The 18,558-nt window shown below is 45.8% G+C and overlaps 1 protein-coding gene across 2 annotated transcripts in view; it reads left to right on the forward strand.

Annotated features, from left to right (window-relative positions):
- The first annotated feature begins 11,871 nt into the window (after window positions 1-11,871).
- SEC23IP (SEC23 interacting protein) overlaps window positions 11,872-18,558 on the forward strand; it is a 50,501-nt gene continuing 43,814 nt past the window's right edge. For both annotated transcript variants that reach the window (XM_010375987.2, XM_030940386.1), the window contains exons 1-2: window positions 11,872-12,259; window positions 17,705-18,237. In XM_010375987.2, the coding sequence (XP_010374289.2) occupies window positions 12,097-12,259; window positions 17,705-18,237 (696 nt within the window). In that variant the 5' untranslated portion in view covers window positions 11,872-12,096. The remainder of the gene's footprint in view (window positions 12,260-17,704; window positions 18,238-18,558) is intronic.

Here is an 18,558-nt window from a genome sequence, read left to right on the forward strand (position 1 = left end):
GTGCTCACCAGACACGGGTGGCTAGAGGCCACCACATTGGACAGCACAAGAGATATTGGGACTTTACAAGGCTGGAAATGCCAACCAATTCAATATTCAAATCATAGGAGGTAAAATTTTTTGCTGAAAACTGTTTTCAAGGGTGCTTTGAGACTTCTTGGGTAATCAGAAGAATCCAGCCTTACGGCAAAGTTCAAATCAAGGATGGTCCTCTCCTACGGGAGCCTATTTCAAATCACTTCAAGGCAGCCCCAATTAGGCTGAAAAATAAGCTTGAATCAGACAAGGAAGTAAAGAATTTGGAACTGACTGGAAATAAAATACCAGGAGTAGGGCCTGAAAACACCAGCAACTGTCCAGCCCAGGCAACATAGGGAGATCCCATCTCTACAAAAATTAAAATGAAATAAACAAGCCAGGCATGGTGGCACAGGCCTGTGGTCCAGCTACTCAGGAGGCTGAGGTGAAAGGATCGCTTAGGTCTGGGAGGTTGAGGCTGCAGTGAGCCGTGATCATGCCACTGTACTGCAGCCTGGGTGACAGAGCAAGATCCTGTCTCAGAAAACAAACAACAACAACAACAAACAACCTAGGAACTTATACAGGCTTCAAAAGCAAGTCTTAGGCCTCAAACTTTTACCAGCAAGAAATGGGCTGTCAAAGCTGTACAGCCCACCAAAGAGGGACAGACATGCTTCCCAATGCCCCTCCCCCCTGTTTTTTTTTTGAGGTAGAGTCTTGCTCTGTTGCCCAGGCTGGAGTGCAGTGGCATGATCTCAGCTCACTGCAACTTCCACCTCCCAGGTTCAAGTGATTCTCCTGCCTCAGCCACAAGTAGCTGGGACTACAGGCATGTGCCACCATGCCTGGCTAATTTTTGTATTTTTAGTAAAGATGGGGTTTCACCATGTTGACCAGGCTGGTCTTGAACTCCTGACCTCAAATGATCTGCTCACCTTGGCTTCCCAAAGTGTTGGATTATAGGTGTTAGCCACCATGCCTGGCCCTGATGCCACTTAAAAAAATTTTTTTTTGAGACAGGGTCTCACTCTGTCATCCAGGCTGGAGTGCAGTGGTGCAATCACAGCTCACAGCAGCTTCGACCTCCCAGGCCCAACTGATTATCCTGCTTCAGTCTCCAAAGTAGCTGGGACCACAGGGATGCACCACCATGCCTGGTATTTTATTTTATTTATTTTATTTTATTTTATTTTATTTTGAGTAGAGACAGGGTCTTGCCATGTTGCCCAGGCTGGTCGTGAACTCCTGGGCTCAAGCGATCCTCCTGCCTCAACCTCCCAAAGTATTGGGATTACAGGCATGAACCACCGCACCTGACCCCCTAATGTCACATTAGATATGGCCAAGGAAGATCATGGATCAGGAGATATCTCCCTGTGTTAGTTCACATTTTGTGTCGCTATAAATACATGAGGTCGGGTCATTTATGAAGAAAAGAGGTTTAATTGTCTCACAGTTCTGCAGGCTGTACAGGAAACATGGTGCTGGCATCTGCTTCTGTTGAGGCCCTCAGGAAGCTCACAATCATGGAAGAAGGTGAAGGGGGGCAGGTGCATCACATGGCAAAAGTGAGAGCAAGAGAGGGGGGCAGGTACCATAATCTTTTAAATGACCAGATCTTGCCTGAACTTAGAATGAAAACTCATTATTGTTGTGAGGACAGCACCAAGACATCCATGAGGGATCTGCCCCCATGACCCAAATACCTCCCACCAGGCCCCACCTCCAACATTGGGAATCATATTTCAACACAAGATTTGGAGGGGACAAACATCTAAATCATAGTACTTCCTGAGGGCAAAGCCAGTGCCTCAGACGACTGTAGACTGAGGAGTTATTTCCAGCGGGCTGGGGAGTTATTAACATACCCGAGGCAGCCAGACTAACCATGAAAATTTTCCACTCTGAGAGCAGGGCGCATTTCCAATTCATGCCTGTCAGGATTCAATCATTTCTGTGAAAGTGATTGCTGTGTTTTCCATTCCTCCTTTTTTTTCCAGTGGGGGCTTGATGGAAGTTACATGGTTCTTGCTCCACTATTGGCTATTGGGCATCTTACAGTCATGGTTCACTCGACTATAAAGAGCCACATTTGGACGCAATCAAAAGGGTTGAGCTATGCTTAAAGATCCTGGAATTTTAAGTTGGATGTAGGTGGTTGCCTCCCTTGGGAAGGGACATAGACATATGTTCTATGTCTGGGAAGGGTGGGAATTTGCTAGCCAGAGGGGCAGACTGTGGTAGCAATTGTCATTTGCCCACCAAATCTTCTTCCTCCACAGTTATATGTAGTTAGAATGTAGTTTCCCAGGTGGAGACTGTATTTCCCAGCTCTTCGTGCACCTAGACATGCCTTTTTTGGAAGTTCTCGTCAATGGAATGTGAACAGAAGGGATGCAACTTCTGCCCCACTTGTTAAGATGAAATATTTGGCCCTCAACTGCTTTGACCTTTCCTGCTAACTTGGATGGCAACAACTAGAGCAGCCTTGGCAGCCCTATGTTGAAGACAGAAAGCTGGGTACCAACATGTACTCTTATGAGAGTGAGGACTGAGCTTCTATCTTGTTTGAGCCATTGCATTTTTGGGTCCTTTTGTTAAAGTAGCTTACTGTCCCCTACTATACCTTAGAGCAGTTACTTTAGAAAGCTTGGAATTATAAACCCTTCCTCTGCTACTTGGACATGTAAATCTTTGACACACCAATCAGCACTCTGTAGAAACACACCAATCAGCGCCCTGTGTCTAGCTAAAGGAATGTAAATGCACCAATCAGCGCTCTGTGGCTAGCTAAAGGATTGTAAATGCACCCATCAGCACTCTGTAAAGTGGACCAATCAGCACTCTGTAAAATGGACCAATCAGCAGGACATGGATGGGGACAAATAAGGGAATAAAAGCTAGCCACCCCCAGCCAGCAGCGGCAACCCGCTTAGGTCCCCTTCCATACTGTGGAAGCTTTGTTCTTTTGCTCTGCACAATAAATCATGCTGCTACTCACTCTTTGGGTCTGTGCCACCTTTAAGAGCTGTAACACTTACCACAAAGGTCTATGGCTTCATTCTTGAAGTCAGCGAGACCAAGAACCCACCGGAAAGAACCAACTCTGGACACATCTTGGCGACCACGAAGGGACAATCACCAAGCGGTGAGTACCATCGGACCCCTTTTGCTTGCTATACTGTCCTATTTTTCCTTAGAATTCGGGGGCTAAATACTGGGCACCTGTTGGCCAGTTAAAAGCAACTAGCATGGCTGCCGGACTAAAGACATGGGTGTCAGGCTTTCTGGGAGAGGGCTCTCTAACAACCCCCAACTCTTTGGAGTTGGGAGCACTGGTTTGCCTGGAACCAGCTTCCACTTTTCCTGTACTTCCGGGCTGAGTTGAGGGTCAACAGAGAGGTAGGCCTTTCAGCCCTGGGGTCCTGACAAAAAGTTGGTTGACCCTGTAGCCATGAGCGGAACTCCCAAAGTCCCATCGCCCAAGCGAGATGCACCCATCTATCCTATCTATCCTGATTCTTGCCTCCTGGGTCCTAATGCCTGTCAGACAAACTTCCTCTCACCTCTCTTATCTGAGGCTAGTGCTGCTTCTAAAAACCACTCCCTGTCTCTGGTGCTTTTCTAGTTTCTCCTATAAGAATGATTTCTAGTATAAACTTCAGGACTCTGTTCCCTTCTTTAGGCACCCGGGCTCACCAATCAGAAAGACATAATTTTTGTCCAAAGTGCCGCTGAGTGGGGAGACCGACTATCCTTTTAGGATCCCTCCTCAGACAAGCAGGCCTAACAAAGCCTATTCCTGAAGCTAGGATATGGGGAGCCTCACAAATGATATTCTTCCTATTCACATGATGATAAGTGAGGACAAAAGACACTCTTCCAACCCTGGGAAAATCCTTTACCTCCCTCAGGGTATGGCCTTCCACTTCATTTTTGGGGTATAACATCTTTATAGGGCAGGGGTAAGGTCCCAGTACTAACAGGAGAACACTTAGGAGTCTAACAGGTTTTTGAGAATGTGTCAGTAAGGGCCACTAAATCTGATCTTCCTTGGTCCTCTTTGTGGTCTAAGAGGAAAATTGGGGTTTCTGCTGCTGCGTCGGTGAGCGCAACTATGCTGATCAGCAGGGTCCAGGGACTGTTGCGGGTTCTTGGGCAAGAGAGGTTTCTGCTGCTGTGTCGGTGAGCATGACTATTCTGATCACCGGGATCCAGGGACCGTTGCGGGTTCTTGGGGAAGAGGGGTTTCTGCTGCATCAGTGAGCGCAACTATTTTGATCAGCAGGGTCCAGGGACCATTGTGGGTTCTTGGGCAAGAGGGGCTTCTGCTGCTGCATTGGTGAGTGCAACTATTCCGATCAGCAGGGTCCAGGGACCATTGCGGGTTCTTGGGCAAGAGGAGAAAACAAACAAACCAAAACTGTGGGCGGTTTTTTCTTTCAGATGGAAAACACTCAGGCATCAACAGGCTCATCCTTGAAATGCATCCTAAGCCATTGGGACCAATTTGACCCACAAACCCCGAAAAAGAAGTGGCTCATTTTTTTTCTGCACTATGGCCTGGCCCCAATGTTCTCTCTCTGATGGGGAAAAATGGCCACCTGAGGGAAGTATAAATTACAATACCATCCTGCAGCTTGATCTTTTCTTTAACAGGCAAGGCAAATGGAGCGAAATACCTTACATCCAAGCTTTCTTTTCACTGAAGGAGAATCCACAACTATGCAAAACTTGCAATTTACATGCTGCAAGAGGACCTCTCAGCTTACCCCCATATCCTAGCCTCCCTATAGCTCCCCTTCCTAGTAATGATAAGCCTCCTCTAATCTCCCCTGCCCAGAAGGAAATAAGCAAAGAAATCTCCAAAGGAACACAAAACCCCCTGGGCTATCAGTTATGTCCCCTTCAAGCTGTCGGGGGAGGGAAGTTTGGCCCAACCCAGGTACATGTCCCTTTCTGCCTCTCTGATTTAAAGCAGATCAAGACAGACCTGGGAAAGTTTTCAGATAATCCTGATAGGTATATAGATGTCCTACAGGGTCTAGGGCAAACCTTCAATCTCACTTGGAGAGATATCATGCTATTGTTAGATCAAACCCTGGCCTTTAATGAAAAGAATGCAGCTTTATGCTGCAGCCTGAGAGTCTGGAGATACCTGGAAAGGTACAAATTCCCTACCGGTCAGCAAGCCATCCCCAGTATGGATCTCCACTGGGACCTCAACTCAGATCATGGGGACTGGAGTCGCAAACATCTGTTGACCTGTGTTCTGGAAGGACTAAGGAGAATTAGGAAAAAGCCCATGAATTATTCAATGATGTCCACCATAACTCAGGGAAAGGAAGAAAATTCTTCTGCCTTCCTCGAGCAGCTATGGGAGGCCTTCAGAAAATATACTCCCCTGTCACCCAACTCACTCGAGGGTCAATTGATCCTAAAAGATAAATTTATTACCCAATCAGCTGCAGATATCAGCAGAAAGCTCCAAAAGTGAGCCCTGTTCCCTGAACAAAATCTGGAGGCATTATTAAACTTGGCAACCTCAGTGTTCTATAATAGGGACCAAGAGGAACAGGCCAAAAAGGAAAAGCGAGATCAGAGGAAGGCCGCAGCCTTAGTCATGGCCCTCAGACAAACAAACCTTGGTGGTTCAGAAAGGACAGAAAATGGAGCAGACCAATCACCTGGTAGGGCTTGTTACCAGTGTGGTTTGCAAGGACACCTTAAAAAAGATTGTCCAACAAGAAACAAGCTGACCCCTCGCCCATGTCCACTATGTCGAGGCAATCGCTGGAAGGTGACTGTCCCAGAAGACAAAGGTTCTCTGGGCCAGAAACCCCCAACCAGATGATCTAACAACAGGCCTGAGGGTACCCGGGGCAAGCGCCAGCTCATGTCATCACCCTCACTGAGCCCCGGGTATGTTTAACCATTGAGGGCCAGGAAATTGACTTCCTCCTGGACACTGGCGTGGCTTTCTCAGTGTTAATCTCCTGTACTGGAAGGCTGTGCTCAAGGTCCATTACCATCCAAGGAATCCTGAGATGGCCTGTAACCAGGTATTTCTCCCACCTCCTCAGTTATAATTGGGAGACTTTGCTCTTTTCACATGCCTTTCTTGTTATGCCTGGAAGTCCCACACCCTTATTAGGGAAGCACATATCAGCCAAAGCTGGAGCTACTATCTACATGAATATGGGGAACAAGTTACCCATTTGTTGTCCGCTGCTTGAGGAGGGAATCAACCCTGAAATCTGGGCATTGGAAGGTCAATTTGGAAGGGCAAAAAATGCCTGCCCAGTCCAAATCGGGCTAAAAGATCTCACCACTTTTCCTTATCAAAGGCAATATCCTTTAAGGCCTGAAGCTTATACAGGATTACAGGATATTGTCAGACATTTAAAAGCTCAAGAATTAGCAATAAAACGCAACAGTCCCTGCAACACCCCAATTCTAGGAGTACAAAAACTGAATGGTCAGTGGAGACTAGTGCAAGATCTTAGACGCATCAGTGAGGCAGTAATTCCTCTATATCCAGTTGTACCCAACCCCTATACCCTGCTCTCTCAAATACCAGGGGAAACAGAATGGTTCACTGTTCTGGACCTCAAGGATGCCTTCTTCTGTATTCCCCTGCACTCTGACTGCCAGTTTCTCTTTGCCTTTGAGGATCCTACAGACCACACATCCCAATTTATGTGGACAGTCTTGTCCCAGGGGCTTACGGATAGCCCTCATCTATTTGGTCAGGAACTGGCCCAAGATCTAGGCCACTTCTCAAGTCCAGGCACTCTAGTCTTTCAGTATGTGGATGATTTACTTTTGGTTACCAGTTTGGAAGCCTCCTACCAGCAGGCCACTCTAGATCTCTTGAACTTTCCAGCTAATCAAGGGTACAAGGCATCTAAATCGAAGGTCCAGCTCTGCCTATAACAAGTCAAATATCTAGACCTAATTTTAGCCAGAGGAACCAGGGCCCTCAGCAAGGAACGAATACAGCCTATACTGGCTTACCTTGCCCTAAGACATTAAAACAGTTGCAGGGGTTCCTTGGAATCACCGTTTTTTGCCGACTATGGATCCCTGGATACAGCGAGATGACCAGACCCCTCTACACTCTAATCAAGGAGACCCAGAGGTCTCATTTAGTAGAATGGGAACCAGAGGCAGAAAAAACCTTCAAAACCTTAAAGCAGGCCCTAGTACAAGCTCTAGCCTTAAGCCTTCCCACAGGACAAAACTTCTCTTTATACATTACAGAGAGAGCAGGAATATCTCTTGGAGTCCTTACTCACACTCGTGGGACAACTCCACAAACAGTGGCATCCCTAAGTAAGGAAACTGATACAGTTGCAAAAGCCTGGCCTAACTGTTTACAGGTAGTTGCAGTGGTGGCCATCTTAGTGTCAGAGGCTATCAAAATGATATAAGAAAAGGATCTCACTGTCTGGACTACTCATGATGTAAATTGCATACTAGGTGCCAAAGGAAGTTTCTGGCTATCAGACAACCGCCTGCTCAGATTCCAGGTGCTACTCCTTGAGGGACTGGTGCTTCAAATATGCACATGTGCGGCCCTCAATCCTGTCACTTTTCTCCCAGAGGATGGAGAACCATTCGAATATGACTGCCAACAAATTATAGTCCAGACTTATGCCGCCCGAGAGGATCTCTTAGAAGTCCCTTTAGCTAATCCTGACCCTAACCTATACACTGATGGAAGTTCATTTGTGGAGAATGGGATACGAAGGGCAGGTTATGCCATAGTTAGTGATGTAACAGTACTTGAAAGTAAGCCTCTTCCCCCAGGGACCAGCACCCAGTTAGCAGAACTAGTGGCACTTACCCAAGCCTTAGAAAGGGAAAAAGAATAAGTGTGTATATAGATAGCAAGTATGCTTATGTAATCCTACATGCCCATGCTGCAATATGGAAAGAAAGGGAGTTCCTAACCTCTGGGGGAACCCCCGTTAAATACCACAAGGAAATCATGGAGTTGTTGCATGCAGTGCAAAAACCCAAGGAGATGGCAGTCTTACACTGCTGAAGCCATCAAAAAGGGGAAGGAGAGGGGAGAACAGCAGCATAAGCAGCTGGCAGAAGCAGGGAAAGACCAGCAGAGAGTAGGAAAGAAAGAGAGAGAGAGAGAGACAGACAGAGAGAGAAAATCAAGGAGAGAAGGAAAGATAGACAGGGGAAAGACAGAAAGTCAAAGAAACAGAGAGAGGAAGAGACAGAGACAAAGAAGGAGTCAAAGAGAGAAAGAGATAGAAAGTCAAAGAGAAAGAGAGAGACATAGTAAAGAAAAAACAGTGTACCCTATTCCTTTAAAAGTCAGAGGAAATTTAAAACCTATAATTGATAATTGAAGGTCGCCATGACCCTATAACACTCCAACACCACCTGGTTGTCAGGGTAAACAAAGGCATAGCCTGAAAGCACTGAGGCCACTGACAACCCATAGCCTTCCTATCAAAAATCCTTAACCTAGCAGGTTGCCTAACAGGGGACCTAATATTAATTACCATACAAAGGTCCAACCAGAGCTAGGAGGAACTCCCTTCAGGACAGGACTGATAGATAGTTCCTCCCCAGTGATTAAGGGAGAAAGACACAATGAGTATTCAGTAAGTGATAAGGAAACTCTTGAATAAGCAGAGTTAGGAAAATTGCCTAATAATTGGTCTGTTGAAACGTGCTTGAGCTGTTTGCACTCAGCCAAACCTTAAAGTACTCACAGAATCAGGAAGGAGCCATCTATACCAATTCTAAGTTAATATGGACTGAATGAGGTCTTAGTAGTGCAAAGAATAATTGAAATCCCAAACCTACAAGGTTTTCAACAAAAGTCAAGTTTGCTAAAAGTTAACAGTGTAACATGTATTATCCTACTACCACACACCCTCAAAGGATTTCTCAGACAGTTTGCAAGAAATAACAAAATCTATCCTTATTCTACAATCCCAAATAGACTCTTTGGCAGCAGTGACTCTCCAAAACTGCCAAGGCCTAGACCTCCTCACTGATGACAAAGGAGGACTTTGCACCTTCTTAGGGGAACAGTGTTGCTTTTACACTAACCAGTCAGGTATAGTATGAGATGCCGCCTGGTGTTTACAGGAAAAGGCTTCTGAAATCAGACAACGCCTTTCAAATGCTTATATCAACCTCTGGAGTTGAGCGATATGGCTTCTCCCCTTTCTCGTTCCCATGACAGCCATCTTGCGATTACTCGCCTTCGGGTCCTGTATGTTTAACCTCCTTGTCAAATTTGTTTACTCTAGGATCAAGGCCATCAAGCTACAGATGGTCTTACAAATGGAACCCCAAATGAGCTCAACTAACAACTTCTACCGAGGACCCCTGGACCAACCCGCTGGCCCTTTGACTGGCCTAAAGAGTTCCCCTCTGGAGGACACTACAACTGCAGGGCTCCTTCTTCACCCCATCCAGCAGGAAGTAGCTACAGCGGTCATCGCCCAATTCCCAACAGCAGTTGGGGTGTCCTGTTTAGAGGCGGGATTGAGAGGTGAAGCCAGCTGGATTTCCCGGGTTGAGTGGGGACTTGGAAGAACTTGTCTGTCCAGCTAGAGAATTGTAAAAGCACCAATCAGCACTCTGTGTCTAGCTAGAGGACTGTAAATCCACCAATCAGCACTCTGCAAAAACGCACCAATCAGTGCTCTGTGTCTAGCTAAAGGATTGTAAATGCACGAATCAGCACTCTGCAAAAACGCACCAATCAGTGCTCTGTGTCTAGCTAGAGGATTGTAAATGCACCAGTCAGCATGCTGTAAAAATGCACCAATCAGCACTCTGTGCCTAGCTAAAGGACTGTAAATGTACCAATCAGCACTCTGTAAAATGGACCAATCAGCAGGATGTGGGGGGGGACACAAATAAGGGAATAAAATTGCCCCCCCCCCCACCCCCGCAGCCAGCAGCAGCAACCTGGGTCCCCTTCCATGCTGTGGAAGCTTTGTTCTTTCGCTCTTCACAGTAAATCTTGCTGCTGCTCACTCTTTGGGTCTATGCCCCCTCTAAGAGCTGTAACACTCACCGCGAAGGTCTGAGGCTTCATTCTTGAAGTCAGCGAGACCAAGAACCCATTGGAAGGAACCAACTCCAGACACATGACCACCAAGAACTATCTTCTCAGGGACCTGGGGATTTGTCTCTTGAACTGCAAACATTCAAGAAGGTGGTTCTCATTCTCATTCCCAGTCCCTATGGCTACCTTGCTCTCTTACACCACTGCTTGTCATGAAAACAGAAGAATTATGTGTCTCCTCTGGATAAGCATGGATTAAAACACCCAGGTGGCCTAGTTGCAGGACCAACCACCCCTTCACATTAGTGCCTTTCCCTTAGCAAACCATAGCCTCTAAAAAGCCTCCAATCTTTTGTTTCAGCAAAGTTGTGTTCAGTTCACGCTGGACCCACTTCCCTACTGCAATAGTTTTCATTAAATAAAATCTAATTTACTGCTTTAACGAGTGTCCCACTTAAAAAATTTTTTTTGACAGTAAGCACATGAAATCATTATTGAATTAATAAATTTAGGTTCTACATAGGTGTAAACAGCTGGGGAGAGTTTCATTATTTTGAGTGTTCTTTTGGGATCTCCTCTCCCAACCTCCAAGAAGCTGAAAGATTGCTTAAGTTATATTTTCTTTCAAAATCTCTAACTATGAAAGATGACAATTATGTCCAAGTTATCCACAGTACCTTCTGGATTGAACCAGTCAGCTTACTGTGGATATAGAAAGCTATCTAAAATGTCAGATCTCTAATTTCAATGTCCTGGTTTCTTTTCTTTCTTTCTTTTTTTAACGAGACAGGGTCTCGCCTTGTTGCCTGGGCTGGAGCACAGTGAGTGGCAAGATCAGGGTTAATTTAGCCTCAAGCAATCTTCCCACATCAGCCTCCTGAGTAGCTGGGGCTATAGGTGCCATGCCACCACGCCTGGCTAATTTTTGCATTAGTAGAGACTGGGTTTCGCCATGTTGGCCAGGCTGGTCTCAACCTCCTGGGCTCAAGCTGTCCTCCCGCTCTGCCTCACAAAGTGTTGGGATTGCAGACCTGCGCCACGGCATCCGGTTTGATTTCTCTTTTAAATATTTGTTTTTGGCGGGTGCAGTGGCTCATGCCTGTAATCCCAGCACTTTGGGAGGGTGAGGCGGGCGGATCACAAGGTCAGGAGATTGAGACCATCCTGGCCAACACAGTGAAACCCCATCTTTACTAAAAATACAAAAAATTAGCGAGGCGTGGTGGCAGGCGCCTGCAGTCCCAGCTACTCAGGAGGCTGACGCAGGAGAATCACTTGAACCTGGGAGGCGGAGGTTGCAGTGACCCGAGATCGCGCCACTGCACTGCAGCCTGGACGACAGAGCGAGACTCGTCTCAAAACAAAAAACCAACCAAAAAAACAAAAAACAAACGAAAAACACAAAACAACAACAAAAAAATAAAGATTTTTTTTCTCCCTATGTATTAAACACTTAAAACAATTTTACTATTTCTATTTCTGGGTCAATGCCAAAGTTCAGTTCAGTCCAGAAAGACAAGTGGTTTTGGAGAGGGTGTTTGGTTCAGCCTTGCATGCGAATTCCCACACAACCCTCTTCCTCCTTTCCTCCTTCGGGCAGCGTCCAGCAGGATTCCGCTGTTCCTCCAAAATCTTTGTCTGGAGAGTAATTCTGACAGTACTTTTAGGAAGCCCATAGATATCCGCCACAACCTGTGACTTTCAGGGTCAATTGCGTATCAATTCGCACGTCCATCCAGAACCTGCGGGGACCACGCCCCCACGCTCCCTCCCGGCCTTTGCCCCAGCCCCTCTCCGCCTCCAAGGGTGTCACCTGCCAGACTCGGGCGGGAAGACATTGCCGCCATGTTGATTTCTGGCGGCGCTGGCTGGGGGAAGGGAGAGGGCGGCTGACTAGCTACCCGTAGTTTCGGCTCCGGTGCGCAAGTGCGGAAGTGCGCTGGCCGGGAGAGTGATCGGTTTCCGGTCAGTGGTGCGGTACTGGGTACCGGGAGACGTGTATCGGAAGCTGGGCCGCAGCCATGGCCGAGAGAAAACCTAACGGTGGCAGCGGCGGCGTCTCCACCTCCTCGTCGGGCACTAACTTACTTTTCTCTTCCTCGGCCACGGAGTTGAGCTTCAATGTGCCCTTCATTCCAGTCACCCAGGCCTCGGCTTCCCCGGCCTCCCTGCTCTTGCCCGGAGGTAATAAGGGGAGGGCGGTCCCGTGTGTGGTGGGAGGCGGGCGGGGGGACGTGCAGTGACAAGGGTCAGACGGGAGATATTCCTCTTGCCTCCAGCTACCCTCTCGATAGCTTGCCAGGATCATTAGTGACCAGGTTTGAGTGGGTCGGGGGCTTTGGGATCTTGGAGGCGGCAGGTGGTGCGACTTGGTCTTCCTTGCAGAAACCCACTGTTCCGAGTTGTCCAGAGTGCTGGACGTTCATTCGTACACTGGCATTCCACAAATCTTTGCTGAACATCCGTTGTTGTTACGCCAGGTGCTGGCAGGGAGTGCAAATAAACAGTGGCCCTCTCCTAGGGTACAGTAGTCTATCTCCCACTAGGAGACTCCTAGGATACAGTAAGATACCTCCTAGGATGGACTGTGCCTCTCTCCTAGGATACGGTACACTGTGTCCTACTAGGAGATTGTTGTGATACAGTAGGATATCTTCTAGGTTACAGTAAGAAATCTTGTAAGATGGACTGTGCCCTCCTCCTAGGAGAAGCATGTAATATTTGTGAAGTAGACATATAAAATGCATTCCTCATCTTTTTTTTTTTTTTTTCGAGACGGAGTCTTGCTCTGTCGCCCAGGGTGGAATCCAGTGGCGCGATCTTTGCTTACTGCAACCTCCACGTTTCGAGTTCAAGTGATTCTCCTGCCTCAGCCTCCCGAGTAGCTGGGACTACAGGCGTGCATGCCCTGCTAATTTTTGTATTTATAGTAGAGACGGGGTTTCATCATGTTGGCCAGGATGGTCTCAGTCTCCGGACCTCAAGTGATCCGCCTGCCTTGGCCTCCCAAAGTGCTGGGATTCCAGGTGTGAGCGCCCGGCCCATTTTCATCTTTCAAGGCAATCCATCACTTCGTCCAAGAAACTTTTTCTTGTTCCCTTAGGCCCCCACTCCTGTGTGCACTCCTAGCTCTTTTTTCATATTTGTATTATTGTCCAGGGAGGTTGCTTTTTGATGATGATGTAGCATAGCCCAGAGCATGGTGTTTAGGAGCACGGACTGTATTCCAGTCCTTGCCCTGCCAGTAACTTGCTGTGTAACTGTAGGCATTTTAGTTTACTTCTCTGTGCTTCAGTTTCTGTATATGTATAGCCTCACAGAATTATAATTAGAAATGCTTTAATTTTTGAAAAGCACCAAGTATACTGCCTGCCAGACAGTGTGATTTAATGTTTGTGAAATGAACACACCTGCTTCTCTGTTTGGACTGCGGTCTCCTTCAGCAGCTCTGACTTAATTGCCTTTTTATTTCCAGGATGTTGTTTAGGGCCTAGTAAGTAGATCCTCTTTGGATACTGAGTTTGCAGTGAGTTATTCTTGTTTGAAGGACTAAAGACAGTTTCATGGAGAAGGGAAGACAGGCACACTGGGAACAGCTGTACATGTGTTAATGTTTCTTCTTGATGCTGGTCACTACCTGACATGTACACACCCTTGTTTATTCCACTCCACTAGGATGTAAGACCATGAAAGCAAAAACTTAGTTTTATTCATGATTGTATTCCCACTGCGTAGAACGATGTGTGGTATGTAGTAGACCAGTTATTCAGTGGATGTTTGTTGAATCAGTGAAAGGATGGGAGTCAAAATGATGTCTCAATTTGACCTGTGGTTGAAAGGTTAGGTGTTGCTGTCTTTGGTGAAGAACCAGCATCATTGGAGCAGAATGCTGTGAGAGGATGCAGGAATAAATAAGGCTTTACCTGGGGTTTTCTAATCATCCTCTGCACCATTAAAGTTGTTTGGTTATGTCCATCTTCCTTGCTATGTAGTATTTAGTTTGTGTGTCACTGTGAATTCATGCTAAACATTTTCATTGTGAAGTCTAGTATAGCTATACCTGTCTTTAATGGTCTTGTTTCTTGGAGACAGTCTTTGTGTGTGTGTGTGTGTGTGTGTGTATGTGTGAACATTAATAGCTTTTAGAACTAAAATTCATCTCTAAAAATCTCAGAAACCCATTCAGAGAATTTCCAGAGAAAAAGAAGAAACTGTCTCCTTGGAAGCAACAGTTAATCATATAAGTGAAAGAGACATGGGAAGCAATTTCATACATTCCACAGACATGGAAGGCCTGGCACAGTGGCTCACGCCTGTAATCTCAGCACTTTGGGAGGCTGAGGTGGGTGGATCACCTGAGGTCAGGAGTTCAAGACCAGCTTGGCCAACATGGTAAAACCCCATCTCAACTAAAAATACAAAAGTTAATCGGACGTGGTGGTGGTGGGCGCCTGTAATCCCAGCTACTCGGGAGGCTGAGGCACGAGAATCACTTGAGAAGGAGGTTGCAGTGAGCTGAGGTCATGCCACTGCACTCCACCCTGGGCGACAGAGTGACACTCTATCTCAAAAACAAAAACAAAAACCAGACATGGATTGAGTAGTTTCTATTTGCCAGGCACTGTTCCAGAAGCTGGGAGACACAGAAGAGCAGACAGCCCTGCCCTCAATGACTGCAGAGTATATATGTATACACACACCCACCTGTGTAAGCAACTGTGATACAGTTTTAGAACAGTTAGAAAGAGGGATTGATAGATGGCTGTGAATGCTGTGGGTCTCAGGCTGGCTGAGCTGGGGAATGGATGTCCCTTAGGCCTTCAGGGCCTCTTAGGGGAGATGATGCTTGAGCTGAGTGTTGAAGGATACATAGAAGTGAGGGAATCTGGAGAGACAGGCATATGTGAAGTCTGAAGGTGTGAGAAAATCTGCAGATTTGGCGGGAGTTAGTGGTTGGTGGAATGGGACAGGGATGGAGCTCATCCCTCTCTCCTGTGTCTTCACCTTTGTCTCCTTTCCCTTGTGTCTTCTGCCCCCAGTAGATCACTTTGACTAGAGTGTGTGCTGTGGAGTGGCCTCAGTGATCTATGGGTCACGTATACCATACTCAGGAGGAGTTTGTAGTTCATCTTGTTGGGTGTTGGGAGCCTTTGAAGGATTTTCAGCAAGGCAGTGAAATTAGATGTGTGTTTCAGAAAGACTGGAGTTTTCTCTAGTTGCACTGGAATAAGGTTGACTGTAGCAAGAGGATTTGGTTGGGAGGCATAGTGAGAGGCTGGCAGTGGCGATGGCAGTCTAGCCCGAGTCAGCCACATTGGGTGTGAGGAGCAGGGAGCAGATGTGTGAGATGTGTAGACTACACAGTTGTGGAGACTCACAGAAGACCAGAGTGTCAGCTCTGTCAGCACGGAGGCCCATTTTTGTTTCGTTTTAGACCCAAGACTGAGCTCTGTACCTGGCACATAATGCATCTTTAGTAAATATTTCTTGAATAAATATCTGAATGATTAAATGAAGGGTATGAGAGAGAGGGAGGAGTCTGAGAGACTTGAGGTTTCTGGTTTGAGTGTCTGAATGGATGTTGGCAAACATCGGTGGAGATAGTGAAATATGGAAAAGGGAGCACGGAGGTGGGTAGTTAAGATAATAAACTCTGTTTTGGGCTTACTAAGCATGAGGTATATGTGGCTGAATCTGCCAAAAACATTGAGGAAGTAGTTGGAAAACAAGTTCTGGAACACATGACAACAGTCTGGGTTTGTGATAGAGTTGGGAGTGTCACAGATATACAAGTGCCTATTAAAGTTGTGGCTTTAGATGACATGTGTCCAAATGAAATGAGAAAGTGCCCCTGAGGTGAGGGCAGCAGTATGTGGAGAGCATTTCATTTGTAGTTGATGCTAATCAGAAAAAAGTTTCTTGGATCAGGTTGATCTCAAGTTTTTCTAAAGGATGAAAGATACCACTGAGGTTTTTTTTTTTTCCTTTCTTGCTTTTAATTGTTGGGAATGAATTAAGAAATACAGATAAGTCCAAATGAGGGTCACTGACCTGAAAAGAGGGGTGGGAGCTGCAATTGTATCAGAGAAGTGGAATGATACAGACTGACACAGGGCCTCCTGCAGCAAGGGATATTTTATTTTTAGTTACAAAGAAAATATCAAGAGGAGTATTTCGAATAGTGGAGTATTTTAGTTAAACTGATGTGTGTGAATTATGAGAGCTCAAGAAGCTCAAGCCCTAGTCTCAGCAGAGGTCAAGAAGCTTGGAGCCCAGAGCTTGGAAGAAGGCTGCCTTTGGGCAGGTCTGCAAGGGCAGGGACCAGAGTGTGCCTGTGTGCTGTGAGTGAGTCCAGCCCTCTGATGGATTCCATGCCTCCAGCAAGGAGGTAAGAGGGAATGAGGCAGGAGCAGGGAAGATTAGGAGGAAGAAGATGAAAGCTACAAGCTAGTGAAAATAAAAGTTTAGTAAGGAATAATAGGTGGACTTTTGAGGTGATGTACAGGGAAAATGCTTTTATTTTACAACTTGGAAGTAGAACAGAAGCTAAATTTGAATTGTTAATACCCACAGTGAACATCAGGTTGGGCAAAGGGATGGGAGATCTTCCCTTGGTTAGAAAGTGACCTTTTCAACAATTTGGTGTTCTAGAATGATGAGTGTGTGGTAGTACATGATTTTAGGGAATGGCAATTAATGGTTGACCTACTTTGCCTTGGGAATACAAATACCGCGTGTTCATTTGTATAATAAGTGCTTTGTAGGTAAGATTCCTGACACACCCCTTCTTGTTAACAGAGTTATCTTTAGTTTCTCGGTATCACTATAGAAATAAAATTGTGCATATTTGGATAGTAGAGTAATAATTGCATTATTTCTTACAAAGAAAAACATAAAAAATAATATGTAAGGCCGGGCATGGGGGCTCATGCCTGTAATTCCAGCACTTTGGGAGACCAAGGCAGGCAGATCACTTGAGGTCAGGAGTTCGAGACCAGCCTGGTCAACATGGTGAAACTTCATCTCTACTAAAAAAAAAAAAAAAAATACAAAAATCAGCTGGACATGGTGGTGGGTGCCTGTAATCCCAGCTGCTTGGGAGGCTGAGGCACAAGAATTGCTTGAACCTGGGAGGCAGAGGTTGCAGTGAGCTGAGATCGCGCCACTGCACTCCAGCCTGGACAACAGAGTGAGACCCCATCTCAGAAAAAAAAAAAAAAAGTAAAAATACTAAGTATAGATTTTGTTTCTATTTTGAAAAACTTCTATATACAAATATATATTTACAAAATAAATAACAAATAACTATTTGTATTTATTTTAAAAGTATGGACGGGTATGTAGCAAAATGTTAACTGTTAACAGTGCGATTGTCTCTGGGAGGTGGGCTTATGAATGAATTATAATTGTTTCCTCTTATGTTTTCTTATTCATGTTTTCTAGTTTTTCGTTTCTAAAGAGCAAGTTTTCAAAGAAAAAAAGAAAAAACTGTTTTTTTTTCCTGTAATGCAGAAATAGCAAGTTTGAAGAACAAATAAGGAAGTATAATTGCTAGCCCTTCCTTATAGAATCGTATCTGTGGAATGATAGAGTACCCTTTAAACCACATGCTCTCTTGTTCCATTTCAGAGGATTCCACAGATGTTGGTGAGGAGGACAGCTTCCTTGGTCAAACTTCTGTTCACACGTCTGCCCCAGAGACAGTTAGTTACTTCTCTCAGGTATCAAGCAACAGTGATCCTTTTGGGAATATTGGACAGTCACCATTAACAACTGCAGCAACCTCAGTTGGACAATCAGGATTCCCCAAGCCCCTGACTGCTCTCCCTTTTACAAGTGGATCCCAAGATGTCTCGAATGCATTTTCACCATCCATTTCGAAGGCGCAACCTGGTGCTCCACCTTCCTCACTGATGGGAATAAATTCTTACCTGCCTTCTCAGCCAAGTAGTCTCCCTCCTTCACATTTTGGGAACCCACCCCAAGGAATTCTCCAACCAGGATACAATCCATATCGCCATACCCCTGGCAGCAGCAGGGCTAATCCTTACATTGCACCACCCCAGCTGCAGCAGTGTCAAACACCAGGCCCTCCTGCTCATCCTCCACTGTCTGGACCCCCTGTTCAGATGTACCAGATGCCTCCAGGATCTTTGCCGCCGGTATGGAGACATAATTTTGTGTCCTACTTGTTGACTCTGTTTCTTCTTTCTCACCTGAACCTATGTTTTAAAAAACATTTCACATCTTATAATCAATATGATGACAAATTAGTTTCAGAGGGTATTCTTTGTAAGCTACATGAAGTAAACATTGTCTTAAAGATAGCTTATTGGATGGCTCATATTTTAGTGTGTATTACTTGTTTATTGAAGTAGTAATTGATTTTAATGAGTTAGCTACATGTCAGTATTTCCAGATTTTAGAGTAAGGTAAAAATAATAAGTGTTGTCTAGAGACATAGGAGATGAAGCAGTTATTGT

The sequence above is a fragment of the Rhinopithecus roxellana genome, chromosome 11 (assembly GCF_007565055.1).
Source record: "Rhinopithecus roxellana isolate Shanxi Qingling chromosome 11, ASM756505v1, whole genome shotgun sequence".
Classification (NCBI taxonomy): Eukaryota; Metazoa; Chordata; class Mammalia; order Primates; family Cercopithecidae; genus Rhinopithecus; species Rhinopithecus roxellana.